General features: G+C 46.2%; 1 protein-coding gene across 3 annotated transcripts in view; it reads left to right on the plus strand.

Annotated features, from left to right (window-relative positions):
• The window catches only part of NTRK3 (neurotrophic receptor tyrosine kinase 3), a 204,164-nt gene that overhangs the window by 59,551 nt on the left and 121,410 nt on the right, over positions 1–23,203 (plus strand). For all 3 annotated transcript variants that reach the window (XM_088172619.1, XM_088172617.1, XM_088172618.1), the window contains exons 5-11: positions 451–608; positions 2,841–2,983; positions 3,530–3,671; positions 5,829–6,125; positions 9,469–9,492; positions 10,291–10,361; positions 12,098–12,200. In XM_088172619.1, coding sequence (XP_088028745.1) covers positions 451–608; positions 2,841–2,983; positions 3,530–3,671; positions 5,829–6,125; positions 9,469–9,492; positions 10,291–10,361; positions 12,098–12,200 — 938 coding nt within the window. The remainder of the gene's footprint in view (positions 1–450; positions 609–2,840; positions 2,984–3,529; positions 3,672–5,828; positions 6,126–9,468; positions 9,493–10,290; positions 10,362–12,097; positions 12,201–23,203) is intronic.

Consider the following 23,203-nt stretch of genomic DNA (forward strand, 5'->3'; position numbering starts at 1 on the left):
GGGGGCTTGAGTTGTGCTTTGCCCAGCAGAGTCTAGGACCACCACTGAAATAGGATTTGAAGGTGTAAATCAATATTTTAAAGCAGTAGAGAGCTGTCTGCTCCTTTGCTGAGGGATGACTCTTTTGAGTGTCTGGGTGACAGTGGGACCAAGTCACAGTAGTGCAGATCTTGTGGTGAGAGACAGTGAATGCACCTGTGTGCTGCCCTAGGAGATGTAAAACCTTGTGGGCACTCATGAAGGAGACTGTGTGAACACATGGATGTGTGACTGTGGCAAAGACAGGTATAATAAGTGCCAGAAGATCCCAGGTGGATAACATGGAGAAGATTCTACTTTAGCTCTCATACATGCATGGTGGCTGTCCTCTTTGGGGATTCCAGAGCCAGGTGACAGCTCTGTTCATCCTTCCCCATCCCACCATCCTTTCTCACCTCTCTCTGCCCGCAGGAGACTAGAGAGGAACCTTTTTAACTGCAGCTGTGACATCCGCTGGATCCAGCTCTGGCAGGAGAAGGGCGAGGCAAACCTGCAGTACCAGGATCTCTACTGCATGACCATGGATGCAGCCATCATCACTTTGAAGGAGATGAACATCACCCAGTGTGGTAAGAATCCCTGGGCTGGACATGAGAGAGGCCAGGAGGGATCCCTGTCCAATCCAGCACCTCAGGTTCAGCTATTTTGGGAACCTGATGTAGCAGGATCCCACCATGTACGTTGAGAACAAGAAGGTTGAAGCTGGTTGGGATAGTTTGTAGGTTAAAAATAGAATATCTGGGTAAATGTGAGGCTGCTATTAATGTCTGTATGAAAGATATTGGGTGATTTGGGGCATTTCCTTCACTGCAATGCTGCTGCTTGACAAAGTGTCTGTAGTGAGTCTGTGTGATGTCTTGAAAAGAGCTGTTTCATGTAGATCTTCCTGTGCCTAACGAATCCTGGAAGCAGCATATTGTTAAAAGACACCGACACCGAATCTTTTGTAATTACTCTTAGGAAATACATGTCTCTATTCATTTTCTTTTGTTTTATTTTTCAATTGAAATCCCTTATCTGTAGGGAAGAGCCAGAAGTGACTTTATATCTCTTTTTATTTCCTGCTGATGTTTAAAAGAGTCCAGCGGCCCCAGGAGCAATGCGAAGCATGTTCAATAGTTATCCCTTTTTCCTTCACCTTGTTCACACATCAGCTGCCTGTTTGGTGTCAGGTTTTGCTCTGCTATTGCTATTACTGGAAAGCATCCCTTGCAGAGAAAGGAAAAAGAGATGTACCTTTCACAGGGCAATTAAACTGCCTGTACACAAGCAGATGTCAAATTCACAGGTTGAAAAAGGGAGGAAAACCAGACTTTTTTTTTTAATAATCGTCCTCTCTACTAGGGATTTGGGCTTGTTACTTGTAGATAGTATTAGACAAACAGCATGCACGTTTGGATTTGCATGACTTGGTTTTTTGTTGTTTTGTTGGTTAGTTGTTTTTTTTTTCCAAGTTCACACTGTCCCTTTAAGCTCTGGAAATTGTCCAAAGTGTGCCTTCGTGTGGATGAACTAAAAAGATTTGAGAGTGCTGTAATTTCCGCCCCACATGGGATGAATAAACTGCAAGGATTAAACAACAAAAAAAAATCCTTAGGGATCAGGGACAGGAGGAGAGATGGCTCTGTCAGTGGTGGCATTAGACTGCGGGGGACAGCAGGGTGCTGATTTGGGAGCAAAAATATGCTAGTGTGTAGGGTAGGCACCTCCTCTGACTGTGCAAACTCCTGGAAGGGCAGGGAGCCATGGTGGTCTGCTTTCCTCCAGAGGAGTCTTTCTGTTCCAGTATTAAGACTCCAGGGATGTTATAAAGGCACCATATTTATGTCCTTTGCTGCTGAGGGCAGGCGTGGCTTGGTGTGGCCATGTTTGATACTAGCTCAGCTTGGAGAAGACCATACATGTCCTTCCCACCTCCATCTCCATTATTCCTGCCACCTATGCAGCTTCTTTGCTAGGTCTTGACTGCTGCTTTCTTTCTCCTGGCATCCCCCCAATCAGTTCAATGCTCCTTCCTTCCTGGTGTCACTCTGTGATGGCCATGAAAGGGTGTGTGTCCCCATCCATGACTTTGCCTTGGCATGATGGGTTCTGCTGCCCTGCACTGGGACCACTGGTGAGTTCTTCCTGTCTGGCTTATTCAATTGGTTCCTGAAAACTTCCCCTATTCAAGAAGACTATTTGGCCTTCTTGCAACCAGCACTATCTTGTTTCACGTTGCAAGGATATTGGTGCAAATCAGAGCCACCATAAATCAGTGAATCCCTCTGCTACCACCGAGGAAGAGCAAGGGCACCTTCTATTAGGAGAGCTGCAGTTACTATGAGGACACATCCTTGGTCATCTTTTCTTGATTGTTATAAATTAGAGGGACACTTTCTTTACCTGGAGTGCTGAGTGCTCTGTGTCTTGTCCCTGGGGCTGATCGCCTCCCAGTACACACAGTTTTCTCATCCTGAGTGACTGCCCTTGTGAGCAGCTTCTGTGGGAGTAGAGAGATGGGTATGGGGATTGTGTGAAGGTAAGAGTGGCCAGAACTGGGCAGCAACCTTTTAGATGTTTGAAGCTGATGAGAGGGTCTGCTCAGCTGGCACATCTCCAGTGTCTACATTTTCCCCTGTCTCCAACACCCCTCGTTTTCTTGGTAGGGCAAGGCCATTCTGTTGCCTCATGCTACTCATCTCAGGGTGCTGGAGGCTGATTTGGAAAACAACTTGGTGGGATCCGGGTCCACACACTTCCTGTGGCTGGCTGTAGAGAATTCTGCCCCACACCTGAGCAGTTTTTTTTGGCTCCTCTAGACCTTCCTGAGATCAGTGTGAGCCACGTGAACCTGACGGTGCGGGAAGGGGAGAACGCTGTCATCACCTGCAATGGCTCAGGATCACCACTGCCAGACGTGGACTGGACAGTGGCAGAGCTCCACTCCATCAACACCCACCAGGTAGGGGCTGCAACACCTCAGTGCTGCCTGTGCCCAATGTGGAAAGAGCAAAGCAGCTGCCACGATTTCCTAGGTCCATGCGTGCAGGGCAGAGGGTCAGGTATATGGTATGAGAAAAGAGAAATTGTTGTATCCAAAGAAAAGCTGAAGCCATGGTCTACCTATATGACAAGCTGGGGACTCCCAGAAAGGAGCAAAACCTTTCCTCTGTATGGCCAGAAAGTGAAGATGAGAGAGTTTCAGAGCTCAGTGCTCCCTGATTGAATTAACTTATGTCCTCTGATGGAACTCCAGTGAAACTACCTTTACAATAGCTAAGTAAGATTTTCTAGAGGCCAGTCATGCTTATCAGTGCTACAATGCCATGGCTATCCCCAGTATTTCCTCTCACTGAATGAAATACCTCCATTCACCCAGATCCCAGCTGTCTTTGGATTTTGGAGACCTCCTCACAGGGAAACTGTGATCCTCCTTTTCTGGGGGTGGTAGAGGGGAGGAAAGGAGCCACCAGATACTGATTTCTGTGTTTCTCTCTGGGATTTTTAGACCAACCTCAACTGGACCAATGTTCATGCCATCAATTTGACCTTGGTGAATGTCACCAGTGAGGACAATGGATTCCTGCTTACCTGCATTGCTGAGAACGTGGTGGGGATGAGCAATGCCAGTGTGCTGCTCACTGTCTACTGTAAGTACCAGCGGAGAGACCTTGTCCATACAGAGCCCAGAGGGGGTGCCCTGGGAGCTGTTTGAGTGCATGGCCATCTGCTACCTGTGTCATACTGGTTTGTGGGTGAAGACTGGGAGGAGCTGAGCATAGTGAGATGGAGGTGGATCCTCACACAGCTCACTCTCTCTCAAATGTCAGTAATTTTACTTTCCTGGTGCTTCCATTAACCCAGAAATGAGCACAAGAGCAGGGAAGGAACAGCAGTGCTGCAGTGGTGGTGGTGGGCATTTCCTGCCTGTGCCTCGGAAGATTCAATAGACTAAAGGAAAGGCATAGTGGGATTAAAAATCTCTTAACAAACACAAAATTTCTTGTCCTGGCACTATGTGAGAGGTTCAATGGCACCCTTGCAGTTTAAAACTTGCCAGTAATTTCAGGGATGTTAATGCTTCCTCTCAGGTCAGATCCTACAAACTGCAAATGTCATACAAATGTGCACATCTTGCAATTGTGTCAAATTTGAACTGTTCACTTTTATCTGCAAGTAGCTCAACTTTCTTTGCGCTTTCTAATATAACAAAACCCTGACCTTAAAAGGAAGTTTACACAGCTTTGTGGTCTCAAGCAGCTGAGATTTGCTATATTTTGCTGTGTCTGTAATATTTGCCCTTACTCTGTAGTTTGAAAATCAACACCCCCAACCTTGCCATGTAGAACCTTGTGAACCAAGAGAGCCTTGTGAGGTTCTGGCCACTCTTGGTAAACCCATGCACGCTGTGTGATGCTTTACTACTTTCATCTTCCTTCCAATAAGTGCTATTGATGGATGGAAGGATGAAGGTAATTAAAGTTTAGCCCAGCTCAGAGCTGACTGACTGGTCAGCAGACTAGACCAGGGTATTTTTTGCAAGGTGTTTTAGCATCTGCTCCTCCACACCTTAAACAGCACTATGCTCATGCTTATTTTCACCCATAAAATCCTCTAAGCTGCTGACAGTTTCTGCTACCCTTGCTCTTGTTGCACAGAGCCATCACTCAGGCTGTAATTTCACACTGGAAAGATCTGGGTTTGTGAGTGTAGGTGGCTGCCTGTTTTGAATCCCCCTTGCCAGGAGGATATGAACAAGCCACATGCGGATCTGGGCTTGCGAACGAGAGAGGGTGGCTGGGACACGACTGTGGTTCAGGGTAGATGGGCACTGGTGGGAGAATTTTCCTGAGCTCCAACCAGCTCTGCACCTTCTTTTCTTCTGTCACATTCACTGGCTTAAAAATTCGCTGTTGTTTTTCACAAAGATGGGTCAAATTTGGTATGTTGGTTTTCTTCCTCGTGGATGCCAAATGGATTGTCTTTGCAGCTGGATGGTGGCAGGAAAAGGAGAGTTTTAGGGGAGACATGCATCTTTGTGTCATGTATCTTTGCACAAAACTTGTTCTTCTAGTTCAGACCTTGCCAGCCTTGGGGTTTGGGACCTTAGGTGTAGGCGTTGTAAATGGGCTTTCAGAAGCTATAGCAGAGCAACATTTAAATTCTTGGTGTGTCCCAAGGGGAAGACAATGCATATGCAATAAATTGCAGGTGGAGTTTCTGCTTTTCTTATCCCTCTCCCACTCTACTCCCTTTAATTAAAACACCCCTGGAGGCTGTTCGGCGAGTGAGAACTCCTTTGGGATATTCAGGCAGTCAAAGCCCCCAAGGACAGACAGTCTCTGAGGGATGTTTGCTTCCACAGCTATGCAATCCAGAATTGCTTGGTGTGACTGAGAGCTCCCACGGGCACCTTACACACGTGCAATGTAACAGTGCTACGTCACCGTGTCCTTCTTAATGGGGACAGGCAGTCTCCCCAGGATCCCTTGGGGGAAGGAGAGCAGCAGTAGATGTGTGGACAGGACAGTTCAAGCTTAATTGTTTCTGGGCTGGTGAAATTTCCATCCCAGTCTTTAATTTATACCCCTGTTTGGAAGGGCAAGAGGCCTGGCCATGGCTCAGACCCTCCTTCCAGGGGGAGTGGAGTGGTTCTCGTGACAGTGCTGCTTCTTTACAGACATCCATGGGAAGAGTAGAAGGAACAAGTGATTTTGGAGGTTTTCAATGCTCTTATTTTCCGTGGTGCACAGAGTGGTGACGTTGGGTGGAGGTTGCTGTGAGCCTGCCATGTTTCTCTCTGCTAGATCCCCCTCGCATCCTTACCCTGGAGGAGCCGGTGCTACACATGGACCACTGCATTGCCTTTGCAGTGCATGGCAACCCAGCTCCCACCCTCCACTGGCTGCACAACGGCCAGGTCCTCCGGGAGACAGAGATCATCCGCATGGAGTTCTACCAGCAAGGGGAAGTGTCTGAGGGTTGCCTGCTCTTCAACAAACCCACTCACTACAACAATGGCAACTACACGATTGTGGCTACCAACCAGCTGGGCTCGGCCAACCAAACTATCAAAGGACACTTCCTTGAAAAGCCTTTTCCAGGTAGGATATTCAGTTTATCTCATCAGGGCTCCTTGAAATCCAAAGGTCTTACTATGGCCCTGCCAGTAATCCTTGCACCTCAACAAGGCCTCGACAGCCCATGTTGGCTTTGTCTGAACATCAGGTTGGAAGAGGTGACTCCTGGCAACCTCCTCTTCTGACCAGTATGATTTTCATACACAAGTGTACTTTGGTGTCATATGAACCGTTTATGCTGGGAGAGGTGCTAACTGTTTTAGATGATTTTATTTTGTAGCATATTCTGTAGTGTATTTATTTATTTATTTTAAAAGTCTTTAGGAATTTCAGTGGCAATAGGATGTAAGTTTGGCCAATTATTTCAGATCTCCTTTTGGTGCCCCAAAGACATTGCTGATTTTTTTTTCTAGAGAAAGTGTTCTGCTGTGTGGTAGTCATAAGCTATAGAAAGGAAAAGCCTTTAAAGTGATGCAGCCTGTCCCTTTAGTTTTTTTACTTCTAGCTTGCATTTGTGAAATGATTAAAGCTGGATGCAGCGGTGTCAGGATTGTTTTCTTTCCGAATGCAATATGTGCAATTCCAGGATGACAGGGCTACAAAAAATGCGACAGCTCAATTAGTCACTTTGCATCAGTTTGTCAGAATTTCTTAACTGATTGCTTGGAATTCCCTGTTGTACTCCCTGGTGATTCACAGCTTAAGTGCAAAAAAAAAAGCATTTGAGGACATGAAGATCCATCTTTGGGAAGTGCTGTAGAGACTTTTGTTGTGGCCTGTCTGCTTTATGGGAGCATCTTGGTCTGCTCCCTGACAGTGCAACACCATGCTGGCCATCATGGAGTTAAGATCTGTGCTGCCTTCAGGAATGATGCCATGAGAAAGTGGCAGCTCTAAATTGGCCCCTGCAGCCCAAGAAAATCCAGCAAAATAGGGCGTTTGCTAAATATAGCAAAATACCAACGGTACTCTCATTTATTATTTATATCACACCATATATGTACACAGAGTTTTCCCGCAGGTCAAATATCATAAATGCAAACCCAAATCTCTGCCTTGAAGATCTGACAATTGAACAAATGAGCTGATATGGATAGGAGTGGAAAATTTGTATTCGGACTTCAAGGATGCTGCCCTGTTTGACTATCTGACCTATTTATGTTTCCTTCTGTCAGGGCAGAAGAGCTTATCAAATGTAGGTGGGCGAGGAGAGCTGCACAGGTTTGCAGTCTCAGCTCTGTCAGGTCCCACCTTTGTGACTCAATTTCCCCATCTGTGAAATGGGGGCAGCTCCTAAGTAGGTGCTGGACTGCAGGAAAGGGAGGCAGATATGCTGCTCTGGAGAGCTGATTTTGGAAAGGGATCTGAGCCACGCTGTGGTGTGGGAAAGCACATTGATGCTTGAAGAGCATCTTGTGTTAGAGGCTCTGGGAGAATGGGGTTCTGTGAATATGTGTAAAATATTGCCCTTGTGAATGCAGCTCCAGCCACGCTTCATGTGTTGTTGGTGTGGGGCTCTTACTGACCCTGAGCCATCTCTCAGCAGGAGCTGACCCATTTCCTTTATTTCTTCTGATCCAAAGTCCCAAGCCATTGCTCACCCTGGCAGACCCTGTCAGCCCAATGCAGGATGTAATTTACTTTCCTTGAAGCTTGTTGCTTCGTCCACTACCACAGCTGACACATACATTCACTGCAGCTGACGTTTATAATTTCCCATTTGAAGGTAGATTCCTTCAGAAAATGCCACACATTGAAGGTTCCCCAGCGTGCCTCGTTCGAGCCCTTTGTTGCTTACAGCAATTCACAGGTGCAAGAGCTTTGCTGTCACTACCCAGGGTGAGATTATTAGTTTTAATTAATTAATGAAAGCACAGTGCCTGGAAGACTTTGTCAGCATAGAAAAGGACCTATGACCATGTATTTTAGAACTCCCTAGTCAAAAAGCCTCTCATTGGTAAATGGCCACACTCTGCTTTCCAGGCTGAGAGGAGCAAGGTGCTGTAAGAAGCTGGGATCTGGGACATGTAAGCTCCATGCCATGTCTGCCTTCTCTCTGATGCTGCAGGGCAGTGGCTCCCAGGACAGATTTGTGTCATTCCCCGTAAAAATCTCATTGCATGTTGTCATTGGTATCTCTGCCACAGGCTACCAGCTCCTTATTTAATCCACAAAGGTTAATGTACCCGTGATGAGTGTTCAGTTCTTCGGGAACTTCTTACAGAACTCAAGTTGGCTGAAATTTCTTGGCTATTTTTTATGCTTGGAAAAATAGGGTTTAATGGAAAAAAAATCCTTTTTGTGCATTTCTGTTGAATTTGCTTAGTCCAGCAGAGAAAAATGGAAAGGGGAAAATGTAGAAGCAGCAAGAATTTTACAAGACTCTGCCTTAATAGATGAGAAAAAGTTTCCAAATAAAATATTTCCCCCCCTTGCTAGAAAAGCCAAGGAAAGTTACTCGTCTACTTGACTTAAAATATTTATTCAGGTTTTTTCCCCTGGTTTGGAAAGCTGTTTGTCACCTGGGGTTTGTTTTACATTCCCCTCCCAAACCTCACCCATGCTCCAGTGTGAGTGTTCCAGCATCCTTCCAGGAGCCCTCTGCCAGCAAAGCTGTGTAAACTCCAGTTAATATCGGGCTCAGTTTCTTACACGGGCGAGTGAATTGGAAGCTGACGTGATTCTCCCTCTGTGTAAACTGAGTGTCATGAGGGCTTTAGAGCTCACTGTCTGGGGTCTCAGCCACCTCTGGAGCTGAAGGAGCTTTGCTGAATAGACTGGAGCAGTCAGCAGGATGACAGCAGGGCCTGCTGTGGCTGTCTGGGGCAAGAGGCAGCTCTTGGGCAGCCACAGCCTCTGTGTCCAGCTCAGGAGCTATCAGCTGGTCTGACTGACTCATGAAAAACAGGTCAGAGGAGGTCTCCTCCAACTCCCAGCCCCAAACTGGGCTCCTCTCCATGGGACTTGGTCCTCACCCTTGAAGGATTTTATCCATGGCAAAATCTGTTTCTCTCCTCTCCACCTCCATCCCGCAGAGCCCTGTGTGTCTGTTGAGCTTTGCTCACCTGCTGAAAGCAGGGTTGTTTACCAATCATTCAAAAGTGCTACTTGTTCTCCATTTTGGCCTCACAGTAGTATCCCTCCCCTCCTCTTTCAGCCCAAGCTTCTCCATCCTGACCTCCAGCATGTCCTGCTGGCACATGTGCTGCAATTTCCAGGAACAGTCGCCCAAGAAGAAAAAATATGAAAAGTTGGTTTCCTGGGCTCTTTGGGGGGGTGGATTGTGTCTGAGGTGGGTGGGGAAGGACACCCCTCTCCCTCTGCTGTGCTGCTAACTGTGTTGCTTCTCTCTTTGTCCTTTCCACAGAAAGTACGGACAACTTTGTCTCAAGTAAGTGTCTCCTTGCCTTCTGAATACTGTGGCTGGTTTCCTTCTGTGGTTTACCCTTCCCCTCTGTAATTTACATAGAAAAAATGAAGAAGCCAGAAGCAGGCTGGTGGAGGTTGCACAAAGCCCTGGCTTCTCTGTGCCTGAACAAGATTGTTGGGAAGTTTGTAATCAGCTTGGTAATCTCATGAGATGTTCATCTGCCTCTAGTGGTTTCCCACAGAAGGTCCTATAAAGGAAATGATGGTTGGTTGTAGTGTAGCAAAAGGGATCTTAATTTCATGTAGGCTGGGCTGTCCCCAGCAACAACATCTCTCTGGTGTGGGCTGGGACGAGAAGCAGGGCTCAGTTCTGTCACGTTTCTTCAACAGATTCTTCTTCCATTCCCCCCAAAACACATCATACACCACACACCACAAAAGGCATTCAATTTACTGTTTCTTCAGATCAAAATTTGCTGGAGACTGTTGTGTTTTAACCCCACTTAGCTCAGTATATTCCTGAAAACTAGGAAGAGGGCTCAAGGGTGGTGGGAACCTATTCCAGACACCAGGCACCCAAATGTTTCTCATTTGTGAGGCTGGAACAACATCAGTATAGTGCTGGTCTGTGTTTTCTCTGCTGATGTGCACAGGGAACTTTCTGATAATTGATTTGTGCCTTCTGAAACAGAAAGCTGCAGCCTCTTTTAGGGGTGAACTGAATCTCCTTAGGCCAGGCACTGCTGTTGGAATGTGCTGGTGCCTTGGGAATCCCCTGGGAGCCACACTGAATTTTCTGTCTTTGGTGTTTTGGTTTCAGTCGGTGATTATGAAGTGAGTCCCACCCCACCGATCACTGTGACCCACAAACCAGAGGAGGACACTTTTGGGGTGAGTCCTGGTCTCTTCTCTACAGAACTGCTTTGCGTTCATTCCTTGTTATTGATGACTCAGTATTTGTATTTCTCTGCTGTTTTGAGATTTGTTTGCAAGGAAAATCTCTTCCTTTATGGCTCAAGACAGCAATCAGAAGGATTTTGTGGCTTGTGTCAAGCAGGTAAAATACTGACACAAACCATCTGATCCTCTTGGGTCTGCAGTGTGGAACCAGGGAGCTCTTTGAAAACAAGGCATCCTGTGAAGTCTGTGCTGACAGGGTCAGGAATTCTCACTCTAAAAAAGTAGCACCCAGAGAACAAACAAGCAGGCAATTGTGTGTTTTTGAACTGTTATTGATCTGTTAAGCTTATCCTGGTGAGGGACCTGGGTTTAGTTTGGTTCAATTCTGTCAATGTCTGTTTGCCCTCTCTCCTGCTGTGCAGGACATACCTAAAATGAAAAAGGAAAATAAGTCTAAGGCTTATCAGATCTCAGCATTGTCTTTCTTCTGCAGAATCCCGGCAGAAAAAAAGAAAAAAAAAAGTGTGCATAAGTATTAGAAGAGAAAAATTAGCATGTTACACAATTGCTCTAATTCTGTGCAAGTTTTAAGATACTGAAATCCACGAGGTGTCAACAGAATAAGCAAAATTCAATCCACCCTGGTCTCAGTTCTCGTCTAAGAGAAAACCTCCTTTAACAGAAGTGGAAGGTTTGAACAGTGAGGCTGGAGTAATAATGTGCACTGATTATTAAATATAAAGTGCAGAAAAAAAGCTGGGAATGAAAATAGTGTGGTAAAATAAAAATTTTAAAATATCATAACAAATGTACCAACAGCAGGGAAAAGGATTGCAAAATGAAATTACTTCTTCTTGGTTAAGTGATGTATTTTCTATTATAGCAGAATACAGTTTTGTAAAAGGAAGCAAAGCCTAAATGCATCACAAGACCTAGTAGAGAACAATTGGACACATGCCAGAGAAATTGTTGTTTACATCAATGCAATAAAAGTATTTTGAGCAAAGACTTGAAGGAATAAATATTCATAAATATTAAAATAAGCCTGGGATTGTAAACCCTTTAGGGCAAGGAGGTTTTCTTTCCCTGCTTGTACACTGCCACAGTGGAACCACAGCTCCAGTGAAGGACTTGGACATTGTGGTATAAATATTTACTAGTAAAATTACAAAAAATAGGGAACCGTTAGAGGTTTTTGAAAAACTCTGATGTTTTACAGGGAAAAACTCCTTAGTTCTACTTAATTTCTTCTGTTTTCACTTTGTGTTGTGTTATTTCCCTCACTCTGTCCTGAGGCATGTTTGGATGGAGGCAGAATTGTGTTCTCAGCTGAGCTTTGAATAGCTTTAGTGTTGTAATGTCATGGCAAAGAGGTGATGTCAGAAATGGAGGCTTGGGATGTGATGCAGTGGAGGGAGAGCCCAGACATTGGAGCAGAGGTCTGTTTTCCCTGCAGATATATAGTGAGAGGCTGGGGAAAACTGGTGCCACAACAGCATCACTGATGGGAAGATCCCAGACCTCCCAGTCCTGCAAAAAGCCTGAAATTCCTCCAAGCTGTGCCAGGGCCTGCTGCTTTAGCTTGTGTTTTCCTCCATAGCTGGTATCCAGGGGGCTGCAGCAGATGGTGTGAGCCTATAGAAAGGTTAACTGGGCAAGGAGATGCTGTATTCCTGATTTAAACTCCTAAACTCCTCTGTGTTGACTCTAAGGCTTTTTCCTTCCAGGTTTCCATAGCGGTTGGGCTGGCAGCTTTTGCCTGTGTCCTCTTGGTCGTGCTCTTTATTATGATCAACAAGTATGGCCGGCGGTCCAAGTTTGGGATGAAAGGTAGGTGCAGTCACTTTCCCCGAGCAGGAGGCACCTTCCAGGATTGCCCGGCTCTTATAGCACACGTGGAAAGGTGGTGTGGCTTTATTCCTACAAGGCAAAGCCTTCTCAAGGGACTGCAGTGCTCTCCTGTTTGTTGAGAGAGTAATGGAGACAAGTGGGCTTGTGGTTCTCATCTGTGGGAGCTTCTGTGGGCAGAAGGGTGGATGTGTGTTCCTTAGGAGCACATAACTGCATCTACAGGTTGTGCACAAGAGCTTTGAGCCTGCTCCCTCCAGCCCTGCACTGTGTTCAGGACAGCATGGTCTTGGGTGAAATCTGCTTTATGGACTTGGTGGTGCACAGGTGCAGGGGGCACAGAAGAATGTGAAATTGGTTTGAGTTCTGTTGGGAAGGCAGGCGCAGCCACTCTGCCTATCTGTGAGTGGGGACTGAGATGCTGCTGTCACTTTATGTCCACACTGGGAAGGCAGTGGTCTGGAAGGTCTCTTTCTGGTGCCTCTCTGATGAAAGGTTTTCTTTGTGTCATATTCATGACTTTAGAAATTTGTTTCAAGTGTCACTGATAGTGACTGAGAAGTGAGAAGGTGTTTGATGTTTGCCAGGCAGAAACGGTCTCTGTCCTACCAACACCAGCTCTGTGATGTGACAGAGCCAATGCCAGAGTAGATGATTCTGTGCCATCTGCTTTTTGTGACTCTGCTGGTATCTCCAGCTGGGCAGCGTTGGTGGTGCCCGGTGAAGGCTGAAGGAAGAGCCTTCACATGACAAAGTAGTACCCAGTGTAACTGGTGGCTCATGCATGCAGTGTTTGAAGCCAGGCTTTGACAAACATGAGCTTCTCCCAAGGCTCCTGAGTCACAGCCTATTTCCTGGCCTTGCTGTGGTCTGTGCTGCAGGGCAGGTTGATAGGTTTGGGAATGTTCTCTGCACTAGCCTAGGGCTTTGTTTTCTTCACGTAGACATTTCCTGAGTGGGTCCAGATGGGATTCTAGCTGGAGCTTCTCCTATGCATCCTATGGAGTTAGAAGACAGGACATTTAATTAAATAGTGAAACTTCTACACCAGCTTAGGAATATTTAGTCCATATGTCCAATGATAAGAACCATCTGGTGGAGTGTACTGACTGGTGGGTGGAGTAGAGGAATGGAAGACATGGTTCCTGGGATCAATTCCCAGCTCTTCTACTGACTCATTTAGTGGCCATAGGCAATTAGCTGTCTTAACCTCTGTCTCTGCTCTAATTTCCCCATCTGTAAAACTGGGATGATGTTATGTGCTTTCTGGAGGGATTTGTCAGAACACTTTGGAAGTGCTTGGGCATGTGCCACTGATGGAGCTTGGAGATACAAATATGAAAGGAAAAGTAACATCTGACTCTAGTGGAAGAATCAAAGAGGATTGAAGTGAGCCTAATGTGAGTAACGAGTCATGGTGAACAGATGTGTGTACGTGTTTAGAGGTGTTTGGATAAGTATGGATATTCTGCATTTCCAGAAACCAGAGGGGTGCCATGATGGGCCCTTGTGTGTGAAGTTTAACAGAGGCAAAATTGTTTAGCTAGAAAAGTCTGCTTTCCTCCTCATCATGCTGTGTTCCTTCCAATTCTGATATGAAACCACAACTCTGCAAAGTTTCTACAAGTTCTTTTGGCTTTGCTTGGAGAAACAGAGTTGAGAGAAGACAAATACATCTTCAAAACCAGGGAGATTATTAAGTCACAATTGTCATAGGCACCACCATAGCCTACTCACACTGCCCAAACTCTGCTCTGCTCAGTTAACTCTTGAGCAGGAGGCATCCTTTATGGCACCCAGTGTGTTATCATTTACTAAGGAAAAAAAATAAATCCAAACCCTGAGTCTTTTTTGGGCAAGTGCATCCCTGATTCAGGAGCTGTTTGTTGCCAGCTGATATCTTGCCACTTGTTGTTGAAATCCCAGCTTGGCAGGCCTGCAGGAGCAGGTTTTTCCTGTTGATTTTGTCAGATGCAGAACATTGTGTGCTCGTGTTGGACATGTTACCTAAAGCACCTCATGAATCTATCTGAGTACATCTTTTTCCTTCTGCTTCTCCTAGTGCTGAGCAGATGGTTTATTTCCTAGAGAGAAGTGAACATGGACTGACAAAGTTGGATATCACGTTGGGCTGGGAAGGTTCCCCGGGCCAGCCTATTGGGTTGCCCACCAGGCTGCCGAATGTCCAACATCCCAGCTGCTTTCACTGGAAAGAAAGTCATTGTGACTTGAGGGATATGTGCTGGGAGAGGACTCCGAGGGGATGGTCTGTCCACCTTGATCTTCTTGCGGCTGGCAGCACCCCCTTGGAGCAGCGCAGCAGAGGCAGAGCCGGTCAGTGATCCCGCACACGGAGCCGGGCAAGGCTGCAGCGCTGGCACCAACAAAAGCTCCTTTGAGAGCCGCTCTGACGAGCTGGGCTCGCCCAGCCTGGCTCCGGGCCACCCCTCCGGAGAGGGCATTCGCCAGCACGGGACTGAAATCCCCGCTCTGGCCGCCTGTCAGCTTTGGCTGCTGGAGCAGGGTGGGCAGCGGAGCCGGGGATGGCTGGTGGAGCGGCAGGGAAACGGCAAACAAAGCTCCCTTTTGTCAGAAGTGGTGTGGCGTGAGCAACAGAGAGGCACTGGAGGGAAAACCACTGGGGAAAATGAATGGTAAAACTGAGACTCGCTGAAGTTGAAGAAATGCAGCCACTTGCTGAAGGGTGTTATCCAGAGGAGGGGGGCTGGGATGCTTTTTATTAGTGTGGGAAAAAGAAAAGGGTCTTACCAAGCAAGAAATTGAAATTTGGTGTCCTTTGGTTCTTTGGTTTACTCTGTGTCCCAAGAGGGCGTTTTTGGTTTTGTTTTGTTTTGGTTTTTTTTTCCCTTGGATGGGACAGACCACATGGAAATAAGGAGCCCAAGATCCCGTTCCCAGTCACTGCTTGCTCCAGCTCTGGGGCCAGTGTCCCACGTTCCCTGACTGCCCACCCAAGGTGGACGGCTTTACACCTCACCTCCTGGGGTCAGGCTTGTCACTGCAACCTTGTAAACAGTGTCTTCCAATCCAAGTTTAATCTCAGAGCAGATGACAGGAAATGAAATTTTGTAGTATAATAAAAAAGCCGCATGCAAGTCCCAGGACTAAGAAAAATTAAATTTCATGAAAAAGTAATAATGGCACAGAAAAGATCTAGGGCATACAAAAAATTTGGATGGCACAGTGATGGAGACTGCAAATACTTAAGTTGATGGACTGAAATATATTCCCCTTTTACTTGCTTTCTGTTACATTTGCAAGTGCCTCGGGATGAAGGACGTGTGCTCATGCATATCTGTGAGATGTATTCCTGGTACTGCACAGCTTCAATAAAACCCAAATAGAGTTAGCTGAGATATGCAGAGCAAGGTGCTAGAGAAAATCTAGAGACAAGAGCAGTAGTTTTGTAGTTTTGCTGAGATTAACTGTTTTTCAGACTCTAAGATTAAAAACTACTTCCATTGTCCAAACAAGGTTTTCTTCCTCGAGTGGAGCCAGTGCCAGCTAATGGTTCAAGACTTGGTTACAGCTGGCAAAAAGTCGATTGGTTTTTAATCTGATTTCTTAAAGAAATAAAGCGTGTGATCATGCTGCCTCTCTGTACACATGCAAGTGTGTGTGCACAGCTCTGCCTGCCTGGATTTCCCCTTTCTGTGCTGCAGCTTCTGGATGTGCTGGCCAGTTCCACCCAGAGGAGAGGGAAAAGCAATTACAGGTGACTTTACAGGGATCATGGAAGTAAGGGAACTTAATAGAATGATAACTCAAGTGATGTCCTGCTGATAAAAATGCCTGAAGCCTTTCTGGGCATTGGAGAATTCATATGGAAGCTCAGCCTGGGACAGAAAAATAGGGATCAGGCTTTCACGGGTTCTGCTGTGGTGGGTGGTGTGCACGTGTGTGCACATGCATATATGTGTTTTCTTTCTGAATAAGCAGAAACAGCAAGGAGGTGGGGGAGAACCGAATGAACAGTAAACAAATACTGCCCACACTTTCTGTAATGTTTGAGGAATCCCATCGCTATCAGTTTATTTGATATTTGCTCTAATAGCCCTGATCAAAGTGCTGGCACTGCTGATGTGCATGTGGACGTCAGAAATACTTGCAGAGCTGTTCCATTGTAATTTAGTGTTAGTTAAAAGGTACTTAAAGCAGTTGCCTATTTGATTATGATTGGGGGCCATTAACATTTTTTTCCATAAACAGATGGTTACTGTCCACTGAGTTGATTGCAGAACAATTCCAGAGTTCTAATTCAAGAGGAGCAGCTCCTGCAAAGATATCTTGGGTGCCTGGCTTTTTGCTTTTGTTGATTTGGGTTTTTAATGTCTGTCTTTTTTTTTTTTTTCCCCTCTTTCATTACGTAATTATTGCTAGAGCTTCAAAGTAGGGGGGTAATTAAAAAAAAAAAAAAAGTCAGACCCATGATCTGCTTTTCAGATGAGGCTTAATTCTGTCCCATGTTGCCTTGGCCAAGCCTGGCTATAATCATACACTGATTTTATTTTTCCCCACCCTGATTATTTGTTGTACAAGCATGGAAATCCCTCTGCAGCTTGAAGAGCCTGCACATCAAGGGTTAGCTGCTCAGGAGAAATCTGTGATTAGGGCCCTTTCATTCCTTCCTCCTGGGAGCTTGCCATGTAGTGGGAGCAGGAAGAAAGAGCAAAGTACTATCAGTCTGGCACAGCTACAGGAGAGAAATAGCCATACATCAGCAGCCACAGTTAATTAGAGGGATTTGGGGATGTATGGCTCTCCAGAGCAATGGACTGGAAAGGGGAACCCATTGCTGCTGTGTTCTTTGAGCTGGGTGTGAGATGTGCTGAGCCCCCTGAAACATCCAAGCAGAGTGGCTGCTTGGGACTGATGGAATTCAGGGGTTCTCCTTGCTGGTATCCTTCAGTTTGTTTGCAAATACCCTTGATATACTTCTACTCCTCAATATTACTTGGGTTTATTTGCCTGGGAAGTGGATTGAAAGGGCATGTGGTTTCACTGGGGCTTCCTTCTATAAATACCTATTTATACTCTGCTGAAGTGCAAGCTGTGCTATTTTTATGTTTATTTATTTAATGCCTTCAAGGTGATAAAGCAAAAAGCTCTTTGAGCTGCTGAATATTGCTTTCTATGACTCCCTGAAAGTAAGTTGTAGACGGGTCAGTGTCAGTCCCTTCTCCCAGGTAACATGCAACAGGTCAAGAGGACAAGGCCTCAAGTTGCACCATGGGAGGTTTAGATTGGATATTAGGAAAAATTTCTTCACTGACAGGATGGTTGTGCATTGGAACTGGCTACTCAAGGAAGGGGTGAAATCACTGTCCCTGGAAGCATTAAAAACCCATGTGGATGTGGCACTTAGGGACATGTATAGTGGTAGAAATGAGTGTTAGGTTAATGGTTGGAATTAACGATCTTAGAGATCTTTTCCAGTTTTAATGGTTCTGTGGCAATGTCTCACCCTCTGCTGTGCCACACAGTCTATAACTGGGATGGTGGCAGCAAGGGACAGCTGCTATGAAGCCCTGGGTTCCTTGGCAAACCTTTGAGAGATCCCATCTGTCCCCTGAGGTGCTGTGACTGTGACAGGCTTCTGCTTCTCCTCCTTGCAAAGGCAGATCCACTCTCACTCCAGCAGTGAAATGCTCGCACCCCTTGTCCCTCATTCCCAGGAGGTGTTGGCTGGTGAGGGCTTGGAAGGTCACAGTGTTCCATGGTGCTGTCCGAAGGAGCAGGGAGCCACCCTTGGCTGGACAGGTGCATTGAATGACCCTGCAGGAGAAACAGTTAGCAAAAGGTCAAGATTTATTTAGATCTAGAAATAAAACATTTTTCCACTCCCAGAAGTATTAATAGGTTATTTATAAAGGAAATGTAAAGTGCACTGACCAGCCATTATTTACTTCCGTTGCTTTTACAAAACCCAGGTGTCTTTTTTAGGCCACTGCTGAAAGCAGAAAAGAAAATAAAGATCAGTGGTGTTCAGGTGACCCAAGAAGCCCCAGGCCTGCTTCACACCATATTCCTGCAGGCTCTTCCTCCCTGTGCATGACCTCTCTCACCCGGGGTGTCTGTCTGTGTTTGCTCCAGTCCCTGGCCAGGTGTTTGACCCAGGGTGCAGCACTCACCCTGAGGGAGCCCCATGGCAGAGCTGGTGTTTGCCCAGGGCAGCTCAGCATCAGCAGTGTCTCCTCACAGACTTTCACAAACACTTCTCACCTTGTGGTGTTAAAAGCTTCATACATGACCCTCATCTTACCCGTGATTCTACATCAGCTGAGGTGCTGGAAAGAGATTTTTTTTGTTTGTTTGTTTGTTTTAATTGAATCATCCCTTTTCCAGCTTCAGAACATTGGCTTTTCCCCCAGCAAAGCATTAATAATTAGCAGTGCTGGGGATGCTGCTCCTTATAGGACCATGCTGGCTTCTCCTTTGTGTAAACCTGTAGGAGTGAGAGGGTGAGAATGAGCCCTGGATGCTTCCCTTGGACCACGGGGCTGGGAAGATGTCCTTCACCCACTCACCATCCAGGAGCTACCAAATTGGCCCAAGTCCTCATCCAACAGCTTGCACCCATCTTTGGCACAGCTGTGAGATTGCCCAGGCTCAGTCACCTCAGCAGCCTCCCCAAAGGACCATGTAGAGGGTTCTAATCCTCACAGGGCTCCTCTCCACGGCACTGATGCTCCTGCCTGCCCTTTCCTTGCCTCCAGCCTCTGTTTGCTGCATGTTCTGATGGTGTCTGTCCTGTCTGTCTGTCCTTACATGGCTCTGCTTTAGTGAAAGATGCTGAAATGACAGCACAGAACCAGAACGATTCTGTTGATCTCCAGAACAGGTACTACATACAGCAGCAAGATAAACTATTTTGTTTAACCAACATGACTAAGTCTGATGAAGACCCACCATCTCCACAACCTTGTGTCCTGTGCACTCTCGTGTGCCTCTCAGCAGGCAGTCAAAGACCAGACAACTGAATGCCAGCTTTGATGTGGCTTTAGTAAGGTGCAGGGCAGTGTTGGAAGAACCAAAGGACTTTAATTAATATTTTAGCTGTGGTTTGTCTGTACTGCACTTGTCCTGTTATTCTTTGAAAAAGATTTTGCTACTGCTAATGCTGATAAATGGTCCTCTGGGAAGATGTCCCTGTTGAGTTTATCACCTCTTCCTCCTCATGACTTGTTATGGGATTGTTGTTCCTTTATGTGGTATTTAGCCAGGGATGCGGAGATCTGTCACTCTGTACTTAAACCCTGGTGCAGGAGAGCTTTGCACTTTGTGAAGGGACAGGTGACTGCAATGTAAATGCAGGATTGGCAAGGGAAACCTTTGGCAGCTGTGAAGGCAAATGGACAGAAGAAAGAGAAAAAGGGCTGCTTGGTTTTGAATCTGGCATGAATATGCTTGAAGGAGTGCCTAGAAATTTAGAGGCAATGGAATAAACTCCCAAGGGAACAGATAAGAGCTGTCACCTGGGCTTTTCAAGCTTTGACTGGCAAAAGCACCAGGGAAGCAAATTGTAGAGAGCACTGGAGCATCTGATGATCTAATGGGCTTGTTCCATCTCCAAGTTCTATTTCTTGTGGTGCAATAGAGAGTCTGTCTATGTCCAGGACAGTTCCAAAAACCTCCATCAGCAGCACCAGTATTTAGCATCTGTTGATGGAAGTGGGATGCTCAGGCATCTAATTTCAATCTACAACCATGCTATTAAAAATCAATGGACCAGAAGATAATGCCTGTACACAAAAGCAGCTGGGTAGTATTTTGTGCACAGGAGAAATAAATCACATTTGGAGTCTCATATTTTGTGTCTGAGGCACAAGGGATATAATCCAGCTTCTGTTTGGGACAGTAGTCTTCAATTTATGCCATGGCCTTGGATAAAGTAGTAGAATAGAGGGATAGTCTGTTACCCTGAACCTGTCTTGTAGTTCAGGAAAGGGACTCAGGATGTCACTCAAACTGGCCACTGGTCTTTCTTTGGACCCTGTGTGTGAGACATGGCTGCTGTCAGGGTGACTGAGGGGCACCATGCTGGGAATGATGCCCAGTACACCCACAAAAACCCATCCCAGCCTAGTCATCAGCTGTCAATGTGCTGTGCTCCACACTTGGGCTGTGCTGCAGGATCTCCCACTGCTCTCAGGCTTGTGGCAGGAGAAGGGCTTGGAGCTGGGCAACTCATGTGTCTCACAGCCCCTCTGCTCCCTGTATCTGCTGGAACCTGGTAGTTCCAGAAAAGCTTTACTTCTTTGCTTTGGCCCTGCACCTGTAGGAGTTACCAGCCTCTTCTGGAAGGGACGGTTTCACATGAGGACCTTCACACTGCAGCCCAGTATCTCATGTACCTTGGTGTTGGGGGAGTTTTGTGGCTCTGCTGGCTGCCCTTGGATCTTGCTGAAAGACCTGAGTTTGTGACCAGCAAGGGGCTTTCCCTACCAAAAATGTGAGAAAGCCACGTTGGATCAGATGCCCATTTAGAAGCACAGTCCCTGGGCAGGTGGTTTTGCCACATCTGCCTTCAACGTCACTCAAAGTGAAGCAGTGCACAGTGTCCAAAACTGCAGAGGGTGAAAAATTATATAGTTACAGCAAAGAAAAGGGATATGTATGCTTGGACTTTGAATTAGAAACTCTTTGGCTTGCTTTCATTCCACCTGAACAACCTGCAAGAACCTCCATCTTCTCTCCATGCCAGCTCATGCTGCATCCTCCTCAGCAAACTGCAAGCTCTTCCCAGCCTAATGCAGTCAAGAGTCAGACAAGAGGCTGTGAATTAGAGTGAGAGGAAGAACATTGTTTTCCTTCACTCTGTTTTTTTTTCATAGTACAATTCACACGGCAGGGGCTGAGATGTTGGTGCCACATCAGCTCCAGGGTGGGCAGTGCCGGAGGGGCTCTCTGGCTCATCCCTGTCCTTCTCCAGCAGGAGCCCGCAGTGCTGAGACAGCTGCTGGGATCAGGATAGGGGAGAACTGGCCTTTTTGTTGCTGACAAGATGATTTCATCCCGGTGCTCTAAGAACTCTTGTGACATCCCCAATTTTCCAGATGGATAATGCAAACCTGTGAGCACTGCCGTCGCGGCCTGTGGAGCTGTGTCCATTGGTTCCATATCTGCTGACAGGGCTTCATAATCATTACACTAAGTGGAGCTGGCACTCAGGGAGGCAGGTAAAGACACTGCTGCCCTGGGGCTGAGACACATTTCTCACCATGCAGAGGAGAGATGGGAATTGGATCTCGAGATCCTCATCCTGATGGGCTGATTTCTGCCTCTCCTTCTCCTAGGCTGTGCAGCAGTGCAGGAGATGCTGACCAGATCTCTTCATCTCTTGCTCAGGAGCCTCTTGGCGCCCTTTCCTGGCATCCAGGGATGCCCTGAGTCTGACCTAGGGGCTCCCGTGCTTTGGAAACAGCAAAACAGAGCCAAGTTTTCCCCAGTCAGCAGGTGCATAGTCCATGCAAAAAGCAAAAGTCTTTATCCAAAGTGGTTGTGGTAATGATACAAAACAAAAAACAACCCCACCTATAATTTTGGGGTAACAATGGTCTAGGATCAATGTTTATTCTTATTGATTTCTTAATTTCTCCTACAATTTTTCATTTGTTTTTTGGGTAAATTCCCATGGCCATCCCTGTGCACACAGCAGGGGGATGCTGGTAAGGAACTCTGGAAAAGGGCAGGGCAGACACTCAACTGCTGGGGTGCAGTGCTGGGGGCCTGGCTGTGAGACCTGTCAGGAGAATGTGTGTTGTGCTGGGTCTGTGCTGGTCACCAAAGGAGCTCTGGGGCTGGACCCAGGGGCAGGGCAGAGAACTGCTCAGTCTGTTTATTTCAGTTAACTCATGACATGATTTTACATCCCATCCCCCTGGTTGTTCATCCCTGTGGCTGTTGCAGCTGGCTCTTCCTGCAGTGCTAAACGAGGGCATGGATGCAAACTCTCCTTCATCCCAGCCTAGTCCTTCCAGCACCACCACCACATTTTTTTGTTCTTGCCTTTTTCTGGAGCTCCCTGGTATGTGGGAGTCCCTATACCCAGAAGGGTTGAGGATTACCCAGGTTTGGTCCCCCAGTGCTGGATGGGGACAGCTCCTCCCTGTGCAAAGCATGGTCCCACTGTCCTGCTCCCCTGCAGGCTCATAACCTTTTTGCATCCTGTACTCATCACCACCAACCCATCCCTGTTTTTTACATTCCTACTTCCCAGTAAATTGGTGATTTATCACCAAAACTTGTTTTTATTTTATATTTTTGAAGTTTGCATCTTGGCTTTCTTACTTCAGCCCATGTTTGCTGGCTGTGGGATGCATTGCCCTTGTGACTTCGTGCCTTTGGTGCCTCTTGGCTTAGAAGAAGGAAGCTGAGCTTGTGGGAATGAACCAGCTCTGCTCAGTCATGGAGCCTCATAGCAGTAGTTGCTTCAGAAATTATGATGGTCCCACCTGATCCCTTAAATAGACAGATATTGCCATGTAGACTGGCTTAAAGCTCTGCCATAGTTATGCCACCCAGACTGGAACTAGCAGGGAAGAGCACTGTAAATCAAATTTATTGTTATATTAGTATGAAAGTGCTCATATCCAAGCTAGTTTGAATTAATTTTTCAAGAAAGTTTTTCTCTGAGACATTATCAAATATATTACAGTCTTCATTGACTAATTTTGTAATTCAATCAGGGGAAAATAAGGCATTGAAGGTAGTTCAGCATGATTTGTTTTTATAGACCAACTGCTTCATCCTCTTGATTCCACTATCATTTAGCCTCTTAAATATTTTTTCCTTTGATTTTTCACTATAAATTTAAAGTTAGGTTTATTAATTTATTCTTTACCAGGCAGGACAACAAATACAAGTTTCCTGCATATATGTGTATATAAAGGGAAAAGTCTTTACAGATTTAAAGAGCTTCTGCCTTCTTGACAAGTTTCTCAGCCTGGAATTAAATTGGTTGC

Source organism: Sturnus vulgaris, chromosome 13 (assembly GCF_052056855.1).
Source record: "Sturnus vulgaris isolate bStuVul1 chromosome 13, bStuVul1.hap1, whole genome shotgun sequence".
NCBI classification, from domain to species: Eukaryota; Metazoa; Chordata; class Aves; order Passeriformes; family Sturnidae; genus Sturnus; species Sturnus vulgaris.